The 16,673-nt window shown below is 34.4% G+C and overlaps 1 protein-coding gene across 1 annotated transcript in view; it reads right to left on the bottom strand.

Annotated features, from left to right (window-relative positions):
- Nucleotides 1-10,209: 10,209 nt before the first annotated feature.
- Nucleotides 10,210-16,673, bottom strand: part of Ddx56 (putative ATP-dependent RNA helicase DDX56) — a 64,638-nt gene continuing 58,174 nt past the window's right edge. Inside the window, exons 11-12 of the mRNA XM_089088120.1 lie at nucleotides 15,270-15,296; nucleotides 10,210-10,516 (exon numbers count right to left, since the gene is read on the bottom strand). Coding sequence (XP_088944246.1) covers nucleotides 10,224-10,516; nucleotides 15,270-15,296 — 320 coding nt within the window. The 3' untranslated portion in view covers nucleotides 10,210-10,223. The remainder of the gene's footprint in view (nucleotides 10,517-15,269; nucleotides 15,297-16,673) is intronic.

Genomic DNA, 16,673 nt, shown 5'->3' with positions numbered 1-16,673 from the left:
ACACTTTTCATTTTGACCTGACGCCATTTTCGAGGGGTTTGAGGCTTTTTTTCGAAATCACCATAAATTTCTTTTCGCAATAAACTTTTACTTTTAAGACGAGCCGAAATAATAGTTATCCTTTCTGAATCAGTGTCAGATGACAATTGTTTTTCACTAGGAAGTTTTTGTCAAAACGCGTTTTTTGACTTTTGGTTACTATGCGATGTGGTTCGATCTTTACTAGGTTGCAGCTGCCGCTGCAACCATGATACCTTGCCGGTACATGCTTTAAAAAATGAGCCTAGAAAATCACTGAAAAAAAAAACAACAGCGGATACTGATACCGATATTCCCGATACGATACATGCGATACCAACACACCCGATACCGATACGCGCGAACTCGATGCGCCCGATACCACATACATCCCTTGCCCAGCGACTATGGAGGGCTTTATCATCATCAAAACCATATATATCGGACCTTTGAAGTATGTTAAAAAACTATCTCGAAATTTTTATAGGACTAGTTGGGGGAGGGGGTCTGGAGGGGGGGTTATTTGACCTCCAATCTTTTTGGTCATTTAAAAAAAGACTCTTAAAAATTTAATTCCCTTTCTAATGAGCTATTAAACACCTCTCTATGATGCTCTGGCCACCCCCTAGCCCTGCTAGAAAAAACAAAAGAAAAAAGGAGACAGATCAGTGCTACACATGCAAAAAAGTCATTTTCCTTGGTGTTCAAGGTGGGGGATTGTAATTATTCTACCTAAGGTTTTGGACCATGCTAATTCCTATGGTGCACTTTTTATTTCGATTTGACGCCATTTTGAAGGGGTTTCAGGCTCTTTTTCGATATTACCAAAAATTTCTTTTCGCAATAAACTTTCACTTCTAAGATCAACCGAAACAATAGTTACCTATTCTGATTCAGTGTCAGATGGTAATTTTTTTCACAAGGCAGTTTTTGAAAACATGTTTTTCAACTTTTGATTACTATGGGCTGCGGTTCGCTCTTTACTGAATTGCAGCTGCCCCTGCAACCATGATGTATTTGAGGATGACTTACCGCCTCACAGTGCCCGGGAGAAGGGCTGCAAATTATGAGCTTTGTCGTGTAGTTTGGGATACATCTCGTATAGTTTCAGATGACGTCATAAACATTATAAAACATTCAGTACGATCACCCTTGAAAAAAAGGAGAATTTTTCCATAGTCATGGCCATTCTAGATCATACTTTTAAGCCAAAAAGTTATCGCTAAAAAGCAACTTGCTATTTTAAATTCGTGAAGTATTGAATATTGATGTGTCTAGTGCGCTTGAGATTTTTGAGTCTGAGGAGAAAACAGATGTACAATGAAAAATTCCTAAACAAGATTAAGAGATGAAAAAACATTCCGTCAGGTATGGGGGGGGGTTTAGATCCCGTGACTAGTGTTGGGCGATATCTTGATTAATCGATATATCCATATATCAATATTTTTACTTTCGATATATCGCTATCGATATTTCTAATCAGTTTTTTGCTATCTCATGGATTTGCCGAAGTTCAGTAACGCAAAGGGTAAATAAATGGTATTTTGTATAGCTTTTTTTCAAAATTTAAATAATATAAAATCAAATAATTGAGGTAAACTTCGATTATATAAATGAATATAATAAAAACACAGATTTCAAATTATTCGGGTTCAGGAAAAGAGAAAAATAAACTACTGGCTATTCAAAAACAGCAGCATGTCAATATTTTCCCTGAGTCGGTTCCGCCGTTCATAATTATCTGACCAGCCTTGGAAAAAACTCTTTCAAAAGCGGCACTTATAGCGAGCGCAGAAATGAGTGTCATTGTCACTATGTACAGGTGTTTTTGGAACCCCTAATTACGATGTGTTTAAAACATGAGTTCAAAAGTATCTCTTAAAGCTGTTTACTTCTTGTTAACAGTTTATATAGCCGCCATGTATTCGCTTGCTATCAATATATGTCGGACCACGATCTTAACAACCTCATTACGTGAACCCCACAAACTGACTGGATTTTGAAATGACTATATCGTAGAGAATGCAATGGTAATTGTATCTTCTGATCAAAATTTTTATCTAATGCATTTAGGGCGTGGAGGAGGGGGGGGGCTAGTTGCCCTCCGATCTCTTTTGACTCTTAAAAAGTGAACAAGAATTTTCAATTTCCAATCAAATAAGCCCTCTCTGAAGTTTATGCGAGCATCCCTTCCATAAGAACTATATATGCCCCTAGAGCATTACTCATAACGCCTGCCTTCGGGCACTGGCGGGTTCCGTCGACACAGGAACTTTTCTTATCTGACCTTTGAACTATTTTTAATGAAATGGGTATTATAAAAATTTTATCGGATGGCCCTGGGGAAAAAAGGGTGTGGGGGGGGGGGGCTAGTTGCCCTCGGACATCTTTTGACTCTTAAAAACTGAACTAGAAATTTGAATTTCCAATCAAATGAGTCCCCTCTGAAGTTTATACGAGCATCCCTTTCATAAGAACCATATACACCCGCAGGACAACACTTACAACGCCTATCCCCCGTACCCTGGGGGGGGCCTTTGTTATCTAATTTTTGAAAAATTTCCCAAAAACTGGCTAACTCAAAATTTGTAGCGGATGAGTTTTGGGAAAAAGAGCGTGGGGGGGGGGGCTAGTTGCCCTTAACTCTCTCGACTCTTAAAAAGTGAACTAGAGCTTCCAATTTCCAATCAAATGAGCTCTCTATGAAGTTTATACCACACCTGAATTTTTGTCATCTGACTTTTGAGCAATTTTTAAATTAATGGCTATCTCAAAATTTTTATTAGATGAATTTGGGGGAAAAGGGGCGTGGGGGGGGGGCTATTTGCCCTCCAACCTCTTTTGACTCTAAAAAAACGAACTAGAACTTTCAATTTCCAATCAAATGAGCCATCTCTGAAGTTTTTAAAAGCATCCCTTCAATAAGAACCATATATTCCCCCAGGGCATAACTTAACATATCTGCCCTCGGGCCCTGGGGGGCTGTGTCGACCCCGGAATTTTCGTCATATGGTCTTTGAACTATTTAAAAAAAAATCTATCTCAAATTTCTTATTGGATGGGTTTGAGGAAAAAAGGGTATAGTGGGGGGGGGCTAACTGCCCTCCAATCTCTTTTGACTCTTAAAAAGTGAAGTAGAACTTTCAATTTCTAATCAAATGAGCCCTCTTTGAAGTTAATACGAGCATCCCTTCCATAAGACCAATATATGCCCCCAGGGCATAACTTACAACGCCCGCCCCCGGGCCCTGGGGGTTGTGTCGACACCGGAATTTTTGTTATATGATCTTTGAACTATTTTTAACAAAATAGCTATCTTAAAATTTTTATTGGATGCTTTTGGGAAAAACAGGTTTGGGGGGGGGAGCTGGCTACCCTCCAATATCTTTCGACGCTTAAAAAGTGAACTAAGACTTTCAATTTCCAATCAAATGAGCCATCTCTGAAAATTATATGAGTATTACTTCCATAACAACCATATAAGCCTCTAGGGCATAACTTAAAACCCTTGCCCCCAAAGACTGTGGGGTAAGTGTCCTGCTCAGACATATAATTTCCAGAACTTTCAACTAAGTTGAACAAAATGGCTATATTAAAATTTTGATTGTGGGTGTTTGGGGAAATGGTGGGCGTGGAAGGGGTGTCAGTTGCCTTAGAATCACTATCAACTATTAAAAAAGGAACTAGCCATTTAAATTTCCAATCGAATGAGCCCTTTCTGAAGTGACAACGCTGTCTATGAGAAACCTTAAATGCCCCCAGGGCATAACTTATAACCCTTTCCCTGAGGGCTGTGAGGGGGTTGTCATCCTCAAAGACCTAATTTCCAGAACTGAAAACTACCTTGAATAAAATGGCTATATCAAAATTTTGGTTGGATGTGTTTGGGGAAAAGGTGGGCGTGAGAGGGGGTTGGTTGCCCTCCAATCACTTTTGACTATTAAAAAGGGCACTAGCTCTTTGAATTTCCATTCGAATGAGCCTTTTTTGAAGTTTCTACGACAAGGACTTCTATAAAAACTTTTTATGCCCCCTGGGCATAACTTACAACCCTTACCCTGAAGGCTGTGTGGGGGTTGTGATCCTCAAAGACCTAATTTCCAGAACTTAAAACTCCAGAGACATGACAAAAGTTAGGTTAATTTAGGTTCACTTATCGTGGTGCCACGATAAGTGAACCTAACTTTTTTCATGTCTCTCTCTCACCATGTCCCTGTGCTTGAGCTGGGGTGCTGCCACCTATAACTAGATGAAAAGAGGACAGCAGATGTGGTAGGGAAAATATGTCAATATCTATACTTTTTTAAATGTAAATGAAGTTATTTGAAAAAAAGTGATGATTTTAGGTTGGCTGCAGGTACCCGGGTCAAAATCAAATATTATTAATAAAATCAGATCTATTTTAAATGTGGATGTTCTTATTTCTGAAAACTAAAACCCAACTTTAATAAAAAATCAAATATTATTAATAATTCAAATGTATTTTAAACCTGAATCTTCGTAGTTTTAAAAAATAAAATACAACTTTATTAAAAAATCGATTATTATGAATAAAATCAGATGTATTTTAAACGTGAATGTTCTTATTTCTGAAAACTAAAATTCAACTTTATTAAAAAATCAGTTATTATTAATAAAATCAGACTTATTTTAAACGTGGATCTGAAAACTAAAACCCAACTTTATTAGAGAATTAAATATTATTAATAAAATCAGATGTATTTTAAACATGGCTGTTTTTGTTTCTGATAACTAAAACCCAACTTTATTTTTTTTTAAAATAAATATTATTAACAAAATAATATGTATTTTAAACGAGAATGTTCTTATTTCTGAAAACTAAAACCAAATTTATTAAAAAATCAAATATTATTAATAAAATCAGATGTATTTTAAGCGTGGATGATCCTATTTCCGAAAACTAAAACCCAACTTTATTAAAAAAAATCAATTATTAATTAAATCAGATGTATTTTAAACGTGGATGTTCTTATTTCTGAAAACTATAACCCAGCTTTATTGAAAAAATCAAATATTATTAAGAGAAAATTGAATATTGTTAGTAAAATCAAATGTATTTTAAACCTGAATGTTCTTATTTCTGAAAACTAAAACCCAACTTTATTAAAAAATCAAATAATATTAATAAAATCAGATGTATTTTAAACGTGGATGTTCTTATTTCTGAAAACTAAAACCAAACTTTCTTAAAATCTCAAGTATTATTAATAAAATCAAATGTATGTTAAACATGGATGTTCTTATTTTTTCTGAAAACTAAAACCTAACTTTATTTTTTTTAAATCGATTATTATTAATAAAATCAGATGTATTTTAAACATGAATGTTCTTATTTCTGAAAACTAAAACCTAACTTTAAAAAATCAAATATTATTAATAAAATCAGATGTATTTTAAACGTGGATGTTCATATTTCTGAAAACTAAAACCCAACTTTATTAAAAAATTAAATATTATTAATAAAATCAGATGTATTTTAAACATGGATGTTCTTGTTTCTGAAAATTAAAATCCAACTTTAATAAAAAAAAAACAAATATTATTAATAAAATCAGATGTATTTAAAACGTGGGTGCTCTTATATCTGAAAACTAAAACCCAAGTTTATTAAATAATCAAATATTATTAATAAAATCAGATGTATTTTAAACGTAGATGTTCTTATTTCTGAAAACTAAAACTCAACTTTACAAATTAGATAAATCAGGGTAGTAACAAGTATTTTTACTCAGTTCCTAACTGACAAATGATTACAGAGCTTAAAAAAATGCCACGTGTCACCCACCATCAACTGAATTGAGTTATCGTGAACTGTTATATAAGTATATTTCTCAGTTGAACCAATACAAAAACCTAATTTGTTTTTCTCAATCTTCGGTTTTGATTCAAATTAGATCACTAAAATGTGGGAAGACCCCAGGTCCAGATGGTTTGTATGTTGTATAACCACGTATGTTGATAATAGTATGCTGCATAACCACGCTTTTTTATCATTGTTGCGTAGTGGGGTGAACCTATTTATAAGCCAGTGTTTAACGGGTTGGTATGGTAATTCCTCTGTGAGAATTTTTTCGGGAGGGCGACTTTCAGACCGAATTTCTTTACGTCGTGGAGTAAAACAAGGGTCAATTCTTAGCCCCGTTATATTTAATAACGCAATTAGAACAGCCACACGGTACCTACCCCCATATGTGATTGACAGTATCGACAGTAGCCACTTGTCGTATGCTGATGATTTGTTATTTACGAACAACTTAATATCAATATAGAATGCAATTAACATATTACATTCACATCTACGGGAGATAGGATTAGAGATTGAACTTACTAAAAAAGAATTCCTAGTGGCAAACATTAATAGTGATTTCCAGCATCATTCAATTAGGATGTGATCAATAAATATTTTTAATGAAGATTCCATTAAATACCTTGGGTTGCCTTTTGACCCGACAATTAAAGCTACGCGGGAGTTGGTGTTATCGTCTGTACTGGCAAAACTTATGTCCTGCTAGTCATGGTGAAAGGTCGTTTTGATAAACAAACACTTGCTATATTTTATAGTTCAATGTTTGAACCTTATGTATTTTTCATTGTTCCATTTTTGAAGTTTTAAAGTAAAAGTAATAAAAAGCGTATCCGCGTGTACTTTTTCAGATTCTGTAAATATTTGCGTGGAATTCCACTATGGTTCAAAAACAGGTATATTATACGAAAATTCGGAATATTTGATTTTACTGTTAAAATGGATCAGCAATACGACCGATTTCCTAGACGATCTAGAGAAAATAGAATAAATTTTCCCCTTGATTGTCTCGTTGTCACCATTGCTTTACTGAAACAGCTATTTATGTATTATGAGTGTTTATGCATTATGTTTTATAAGTGTTTTTAGTGTTATGCACTTATGAGCTGTCATATGAAGTATAATTTTTTTTCAGTTTTCTTTTCATTTATTTCCTATACTCCTCTGTGCACACCCTTGTATGCATAGAGGTCATAAATAAATTATTATTATTTAAAATTGAATTTAGCCATATGCTTTGTATTTTTTTTTCATGTTTCGAGTGTTTATCTAAAATTTAATTAATTTTATTGTAAGCTTAGGCATGCTTATCTAATCGTTTTCACTTGCATACCATTTTCTTGTTGTTTTGAACGTTTTCTTCTAAAGAAAGATTAAACAATTTTGTAAAAAGAAGGTCGATAAATAGTCAACAATTTTTTTTTCGATAAAAAAAACTACCATTTTTCAGATTCGAGAGATGGCTTATCCTGTGTCTTAACAAGAAATTAGGGGCATAATACCCTATTTTTTAAAATAGTTTGCTTTATGTATAAATACTTATATGTAAAATTATAAGTATTGAACTATACTAGTTAATGGATACTTTATTTTTAGACAAGAGAACTTGCTCGCCCTAGACAAGACATTTCGAGACAACAATACTGGAAGCAGATTCATTCCAAAATGGATCTCCTTAGGGTCCTGAAAGTCAATGTCGGGTGTGCGTACCCAGACTTAAGTGTAGTGGAATGAATCTGCTTTATGAAGCTATTCTGCTTTGTGAATCTAATGAAGCTTTATTCTTGTGCTACCTTACAATTTGATTCAAGGCATATTCTTTGTAATTTTTTTTTACATATTTCGAGTGTTTATCGAAATTTTAATTAAAGCAATATTACCCTACTCATATTAATTTCTTCTCGTCTTGAGTTTGACTCTGTTATTTATTTTAATCTATGTTCGTTAATAGCATTAATCGATAGGATTTTCAAATTTTTTCTTTTTATTCTCTTTTCGTTTTTTGAAAACAAAAGAATTTTTTCAGTAAAATAAATATTATGTTCTGACTTTTAGAAAGCATAGGGTAAGAACAGATTCTGTAACATTTGAATAGTTTCTTGATTTTGTGAAATGTTGTAAAATACTTTTGATGCTAAAAAATACCAGGATTAATTGATAATGGAGGATTTTAGTTACATGCAAACTGCAAAAGCATAGATTCTGGAACATTTGAATAGTTTCCTGATTCTGTGAAATGTTGTAAAATCCTTTTGATGCTAAAAAATGCCTGTATTAATTGATAATAGAAATATTTTAGTTACATGCAAACTGCAAAGGCATAGATTCTGAAGCATTTGAATGGTTTTTTGATTCTTTGAAATGGTGTAAAATCCGTTTGATGCTAAAAAAGAAATATCTGTATTAATTGATAACGGAAGATTTTAGTTAGATGCAAGCTGCAAAAGCATAGATTTTGAAACATTTGAATAGTTTCTTGATTCTCTAAAATGTAGTATAATCCTTTTGATGCAAAAAAAAATATCTGTATTAATTGATAATGGAAGATTTTAGTTACATACATTCTGCAAAGGCATAGATACTGAAATATTTGAATAGTTTCTTGATTCTGTGTAATGTTGTAAAATCCTTTTTATGCTAAGAAAAAATAACTGTATTAATTGGTAATTGGTAGATTTTAGTTGCATGTAAACTGCAGAGAGCATAGATTCTGAAACATTTGAATAGTCTCTTGATTCTGTGAAATGTTGTAAGATCCTTTTTATGCTAAGAAATACCTCTGTAGTTGAATTTGTTCTATGCAAAAGCACTTTCTTTTTTATTAATTTTTAATACTCAGTCAACAATTAATGTACTTATGAGTCTGCTAGTAGTATCTATGTCTCTGAAAATTCCTTTTCTTACATTTCTGACCTTTTAACAAACTTCTTAAACGTTTGACTTGCTAGTGTACCCTAAAAATAATCGAAATATAACAAAGTATTGCATTACATATATTAATTGAAATGCCGACATTTAGAATATTAAAATAAAAATATGTTACATACATTATTAATATCATTGAACAAATTTGGACATTTTGAATCTGTTCCATAAAATAATTCTTCATGTTCTCCCTTGATACTATAGCTACTCTCTTCTCTTACTTCGTAACCAGTAGAATAATCGTTATCCCATTTTGAGTCATACACAATTTCTACTGAGATGTCACCTACAGGTTCAATATTCGTTTCATCTTTGCTATTACTGGGTTCATTGGGTATATGATCAATAGTAGTAATAATGTTCACTTGTGCCTTATTTTCCATCAATATATCTTTATATTCATTAGTGATATTATCTGCCAATGTCCGTCGAAAAAAAAAACGAAAATACTGACATGTCATCTACAAAAATCTCGGACTTTGTCGGTAAACGCAGCAGTTTTAAAGACTCCTGCCGTGATTTTACGAATGGTACCACAATGTTCAATTTGGTTAAACACAGAACATGAAGATACTGACATGATATATAACGAAATATCTATCTCGGTCGGTAAATGTAGCGGTTTTACCGACTCGTGCAGTGATTTTACGGTTGGTGCCCCAGTTTTCAATTCAGTTGAAGAACAAAAAAATACGGATATGACATCTAGCACCGCCGCATACCCTGTTTTGACTTTATTCAGACGTTTATGTTCATGTGCCAGGTCATGTTCAGGACGAAAATTCTTGTGAAAAAGTTGCAGTCTGAAAACCTTGATCGCATGACTCCTAACAAAAAACTCAGGGCAACACGCGATATTTTAGATTCTCTCCTTGAAGACCTAAATCAGATAGGGACGCAAATTGAGGCAGCAAAAGCAGTAGCGGAAAAATTCAGTTCAATAGCCAATGACAAGTTCCAACTTAAACACCGTCCTACACGTCCGCCTGGTCATTATTCAAAGGCAATTTCTAATTCTGGAGCCAAACGGCTGGGTGACTGGAATCGTTCTATACTAAGGAGCTTTCCGGCTTCCTTAGAGCCCTAGTGAACGACTTGGATGATGCAATCTACAAACTCATCTTTTCTGGAGCCAGCATACCATAGTTTACTGGGCAAAATGGATGACAGCTATTAAGTCAAAGAGTCAAAGAGCTAATTGCTACCAATTTTCTCAGTATTTTAGTTTGTTCTTATTTTAGTATTCTAGTTTAACAAGTGGAATATCTCGAACGAATACCTGAGAGTGGTCTTCAAAAGAAATAAAAATAAAATACGGAAAAAATACGAAAGAAATATGGAAAACAAATCTTCCGTAAAAAAAAAAAAAATTCAAACATTACAAACGACAAAACCTACTACACGATAAAAGTATAAGAGACATTTTATTGGATATCTGGGTAGACGTTGTATGCTTTTATTCAGGTTCAGCTTTAACAAAACCAGTAAACTGGAGACCAATTAAAGGATCAAGTTTTCTTCTTTTGTATTTTTCCTCAGCACTCCCTTTCTTCTTATAGCGTATTTTCTCACCTTCACTGCCAGTCTGTCGCCTTGAGTATGACTGATTTTCAGCACCCCTATTCTTGTTAAAGCGCATTTTCTCACATTCACTGCTAGTCTGTCGCCTCGAATTCGACTGCTGTTTAGCACTCCGTTTTTTGTTATGGAGTTTTTTCTCACCTTCACTGCCATTTGGTCGACTAGAATCTAAAAAAATAAAATAAAAATAACATACAAAAAAAATCGTAGCCAAGAAAATGTGAAACTTTTCAACTGTTTTGCCTAATCCCTTTCCTCCCTTCTTTGCCCCTGCAATTTCCAAACCAAATTGACTTGTTTAACGACTGAGCTGTTGATATTAAAAAAAAAAAAAAGACGAAATCCTGCTTGTTGGACAACTTTAACCCTACTTCGGTATTATCCCCAAATTCATCTGAAGTCGCATAATAAACGTACTTAAAAAATAAACCCCAGAAAGTTGACTCTGCTTTGATTATATGACTTATATTAATATGTTAGCCCTCTTAAAGCAAAGTACTTTCTCTCACGAGCTAAGCTTAGTCATATAAGAAGTTTTATAAGAAAGAAACAAAATCGACGTGAAGGAAGCTGTAAAATACTGAACGGTTTTGCCTAGCCCTTTTTCCCCCTTCTTTACCCTCACAATTTGCAAATGAAATAGATTGGTTTAATGTGCCCTAAAACTGTTGTTGACACTAAAAAAGAAAAGACGAGATACTCCACTAATCCCTGCAAGATTCAGAACACAAGAATCAAGAGTCACGTTAAACAGACATAAAACGAAAAGAAGAAACACAATGAATACATTATTAATTCAAAATTGTTTGCAAAGGAAAAGTACTATCTATATTCATCAAAAATAAATTTCAGCTTCCGAATATTTTACTTGACTTGTATCATGTTTACACACCGAATTGGAATATTTCATAAGTTTAGTGACCATAGATGTTTTGGATGCTTTGCTATAATTTCAAATAAATTCTCAAGTTGGGTAGGTAGATTTAGCTAAAAAGCTCAATCTACTCAAAATCACCAAAGGTGGAAGAAGCAGAGAAAAGAGGTGACTCAAGAGCTGTCATTAAAATCCCCAACGAGATAACTGGCAAGAATTAATCTATATAGCATGGATTAGCAAAAGCCCCCTCAGGCATCCTGATGACAAAGCAGTCTGTGGTGAACGTAGTCTGGGCTAGCCACTTGGAAGAGATGTTGAACAAACCTCTACTAGTCAAACTCCAGAAATTCAAGCAACAAATTTGTTCTCCTTAAATTTTATTACAGATCCACCGTCATCCACCGAAATTGCAACAGCAGCAAAAAAGGTAAAAAATCCGAAGTCACCAAGCGGAGAACGAATTTCCGCGGAAACAATAAAAGTGACGGTTCTCACGTGTCTGACTGTCAGGAAAGCTTTGTTTGCAGCAATCTGGATGACAACCAGTGTACATTCTAACTGGAGAATCAGCTCCCAACTCGATAGACACCTCTGTCATGAGCAACATGGATTCAGACCGAACCGTTCTAGTGCGGAGCTACGGATAGTGATGGAAGAAAGCAGAGTGGGGATTAAAGATCTTTATGATGTTCACCGTTTTTGAGAAGGCATATGGATCACCAGAGTCTGTGGAGGATCCTACTGCATTACGGAATCCCCAGAAACATTTTTTTGTTAATCATTGCTCTAATTAAAGAGAATGAATGCTGTTTAAAGACGCTAAGTGACAAGACCCCTTCCTTCTGCATCCTGTCAGGAGTTAAGCAAGGCTGTGTCTTGTCGCCGCTACTCTTCGTAATTGTAATTGATTACATGATGTGAAGCAGAAGCACGGACGGCATCCAGCTGAATCCTGAAGTACGCTTGTGCGATACAGACTTTGCTGATGACATCGCCGTACTAGAGTCGTGCAAAAAAGACTTCAAGTACTCTTAGACCAAGTGTGAGAGAGAGAGTGATTTCGAGATCGGCCTAAAAATAAATATCGAAAAATCAAAAGCATGGCCACAACAGACTTAGCCCTGAAAATCACTCGTGGAGACCAACAGTTAGAACAAGTCGTCCATTTCAAACAACTAGGAAACATAACTGAAAATACATATCCACAATAGAAGTGCTCACAAGAATTGTTCAAGCCAATAGAGCCTGCAATAGACAATAGAAAGTTTGGCAGTCTCAAAGCTTAATTCTATGGCTGAAATTGCGAATCTCAATAGCAAGACCATGCCAGTTCTGCTTTACGTAGCCAAAACCTGGCACTTGAACAAGGAACAAGAGAGAAGAAATTTTGCTTTCGAGAACATACGCCTCAGAAGAATTCTAAACATCCACTGGCAACCACTCCATCCAAGATAAAACGGGTCAGCCTCTTATGACAGATGTAATACGAGTTCGTTAATAGAGATACCTTGGCCACGTACTACGTATAGACAAACCCTGGCTACCGAATGCGCCGCTCTACTCACAACCATCGGGTACACACCACAGAACCAGAAACACCACGCACCGAACGTACTAGACAGATTTGCGAAACCCAAGCACCTCAATCCAGCCTCAGTGGGAGGTTATACTGGCAGTCGCAAATTTGCAAGAAGATTGGCAGCATCTTCTTTATGCCCTGGGTGCCTCCGGGTCCACAGACGGAACTAAGGTCTAAGGTATGTAAGTAGAAGCATGTCTTACTTTAGTTTACAAGTTTTAAGTAATATTTCATAAGAACTAAAGCTTAGTAAATTAAGTTTGATTAATTTAAAATTAAAAATGTTTAGATTTTCTTGGTTATCTCATATTAAAAACTATGTTTAAAGCAGTTGCACAAATTAAAATCCGCAAAAAACAAACAAAGCATGAGACAAACGACTCATATTGACAAATAAGTCATTGCATGGTAAAACCAAAACAGTTTAGACGAGTTTTCAATAGCCAATACCTAATACGGAAACCTTGAGTTTCAAAACCTAGGAGGTCCAGCAGAAAATGCACAGGTGAAGATGGGAAGGAAACGAACTTAAGAAAAACATTAAACGAAATCCTATATCTTCATCTCATTCCAAACAAGATAACTTGAAAACTTCAAAAATTCAGATACACGGGTAGGAGACTGGAGGTCTGTCAGACGACCAGCACAAAAAAGAAAAAATAATACACACACTCTCTTTGGAGGATCAGAAATGTATTGAATGTATGTGTGAAATGAGAAATACTCGCTCCAGGTGGTCGTTGCATAATGTCAGGCGATTGTTTTCAGAGCAGAAGATTAATTATTGATAAGGAGTTACGAGCTCTTACGAGCTCGCACAAAACCCCTATGCCTTCCCAACGCCAGACCAAAATTTGCACTTTACTGAAAAAATATAACTGTTTTTACTTTTATAACTTTAATAAATCAAATAATATTAACATTTTGATTACTAAATATCAGTATATGTATATTAAACTGACAATACATTTATATTTTTTCAGTAAAGTGCAAATTTTGTTCTGGCCTTGGGAAGGCACAGGGGTTTTGCGCCCAACTTTTGCTAATTTCTGCTCGTTTTGAGCTTGACTCGGTTAATTATTGTAATTTCTGTTCGCTTTGGGTTTCATTTATTTATCAATGCTGGTTTGTGGTAGTTTCACGCTTGGTAGATTATTTGATTTTAATTTTGCTCATTTTTTGTTTAATGGAGTTCTTTACTTTTCTTTGAAAAACTTATTTTGCGGAAATTTTTTTAATTAATTGCACATAAAGGAGCTAATGATTAACCAGGTGATGATTGCCCACAAAGAAGAATGAATTTCTATTTGACTGGAAATAATGTCATTTCCACCCCAAAAAAGTTCTTCTAGTATAAAAAATGAGTGATTAAAACAGCTTATTTTTGAACGAAGTGAATTTTATTCAAAACATTTGTCATTTTAATTAAATTCTGGTACCCATCATGTCGTAAAAGCCCGTGAATGTGCTAGTTACGAGCATACGCTACAAAAACTTGGTCTACTGTAATTCTCGCTGCAAATACTACCACTAACAACTCAATGTAGCACCAAGCTGCATGAGGCAACATAGCTACGTACGCTCCTCCTACCTCCCAAATTATACAAAATATTCCGTCTGATAAGATGACTTGTTCCTGAAATTAACGGAAGAAGACCCTCCTCAAGTATTCAACCTGTCACTTTGCATCTTTAGGTCTTTGAGGGAGGGGAGGGTCAAAGGAGTTTTCTTCCATCTATATTATTCATTAATGTTTTTCTAGTAAAAAAAAAATTTTTAACTCTTGATTTTGTCGTGGAGTTACTGTCAAATCATCCTCTATACTGTTTTAGTTATATTCCTGAGCCCCCAAACCAGCAATCGACAACCCTAGTTTTAGGGAACCTTAATTTTAATTTTATTGGGTAAAACATAGCAGGCTGCTCCAATTTAGATCAAAAGGTCGATTGGATTTTTAAAAAATGACAGGAAAAACTTATAAATCAAAGCAGCATAAATTCATTCTAGATGGTTACTATAATAAATACATTCTAAGCCACACAGGTTATATTTGACATATAAAAAACAAGAAAAAAAAACTATGTATATAATATAATTAGATAACTGAGAAAACAAGGGTAACATCAGTCAGCGAACTGAAAAGAAGCGAAAAGAACAAAAACAGACATTTCGGCAAGAACCTCCGCTATGCAGTCTTTAGTGAAAAAAAAAAAAACGACAAAAAAACAGCTTTTGAAGAAAAGCCGGTCCTTGCCAAAATATCTGCTTTTGTCCTTTTCACTTCCTTTCTGTCCACTGGCTGATATTACCCTAGTTTTCTCGGCGATTTAATTAAATTATTTATATATTTTGAAAAAGAGTTATGCCTTGCCATGCTTCAATTACCACAATTAACTCCGTTAGTCTAATAATTAATCACACTAACTCTAAAATTAAATCAACAAATTATTAGTATGATTTCTTACCTTCACTGTCAGTTGGTCTATTCACACCTAGAGAAAAAAAAAGATCAACTACAGTTTAAAAAAAAACGTCAAAAAGAAAAAAACAAAATATTCGACAGCTTTACCTAAACTTTTTTTTGCGTCTTTATAGACCAAATAGACTATTTTATTCAGTCCAAAGATCACTGATAACATAAAAAAAGAAAAGAAAAATCATTGTCCAACAGATATATTATGAGATTCAGAATTAACAGCTATTGATGCCGCGCCATCTAGGCTTATTGAAAATGTATTTTTCAGCCACACCACAGAATATATTCTTGAGATCGTAATAGGCGTGTGTACTTTTTTAAAGAAAAAAAAAAACTAATCTCTACAAAATATGAAAAAAAGATTCAGAGGAGAAGAAAGAGAATGACACTAAACAGATTATAAAAAAAGAGATACAGGTCGAAGGATATATCATGAATTTCAGAAATAAAAGCCAAGTGAATAATGCCATCTAGATTTACAAAAATTCTTTTTTTGCCACAGAATATTCTCCTTTGGACTCATATTAGGTTTTCACATCGAATTCTAGCGCTTCGAAGTTTTTAATTATTTAGATGTTTCCGCGAAATTTTGATCAAATTTACAAGTTTAAAATGATATTTCATAGGAATTGCGACTTAGTGTAGCCCAGTCACAATGAAAGTTTACTTATACAAAGATGTAGCTAGCGCCAATTTAAGCAAATCAGATTTTCCACGGGATCTTCTGATTGGCTGAAAAATTTTATAGAAAAGGCCAAGACATATCACCCATATGGGTGACAGAAATGGGTTTTTAAGAATCTCCTTAGAAAAAAACAGGGGGGGGGACAATTCTTTTAACTAAATAAGAAAACTTGGTTCACTAATGTAGATTCATAAGTTTAACTCTAGTCGAAAGCATACCTATCCATATGATGAGAAACAATTGTTAATTAAGCACCTCTCTGCACACCAACTGCTCAACCCTCTTCTCCTCTTGGCAAATCCTTCGATTACGTATCACTACAATAATTCAAGTAGAGGGACGTAATTATGTAATCTATCTTTATGTAAGTCGAACGGTTCCAAAGCTTAAAATACCACCCCCCTCTCCCCTCCCATAAAATGTTAGATGCATAAGATGTACGTAAAAGGACAAGTGAGTTGGGTCTCTAGGGGTCTTAAGAGGCTTCAATAATTTGGCCCCAAGGCTTAAATATTTCCACGTTAGAATCTAATTTTTAAAATGAACAATAATTATACTAATTAACTTTGTTGATTATGATTTTCAATCATAGATAACGAATTTTTCTTTTCTGTTTTTAGTTCTGTTTTGTTCCCAGCCTTTTGAGCTCTTTTGGGAAAATATATAATTTCCTGTGTTTTTGGAATATGGATCTGCTTTTCATTTTTT

Source organism: Artemia sp. Qi Xiang Cuo, chromosome 4 (assembly GCF_049724085.1).
Source record: "Artemia sp. Qi Xiang Cuo chromosome 4, ASM4972408v1, whole genome shotgun sequence".
NCBI classification, from domain to species: domain Eukaryota; kingdom Metazoa; phylum Arthropoda; class Branchiopoda; order Anostraca; family Artemiidae; genus Artemia; species Artemia sp. Qi Xiang Cuo.
The sequence above is the reverse complement of the archived record's forward strand: the minus strand, read 5'-3'. Positions and strand labels throughout refer to the sequence as shown.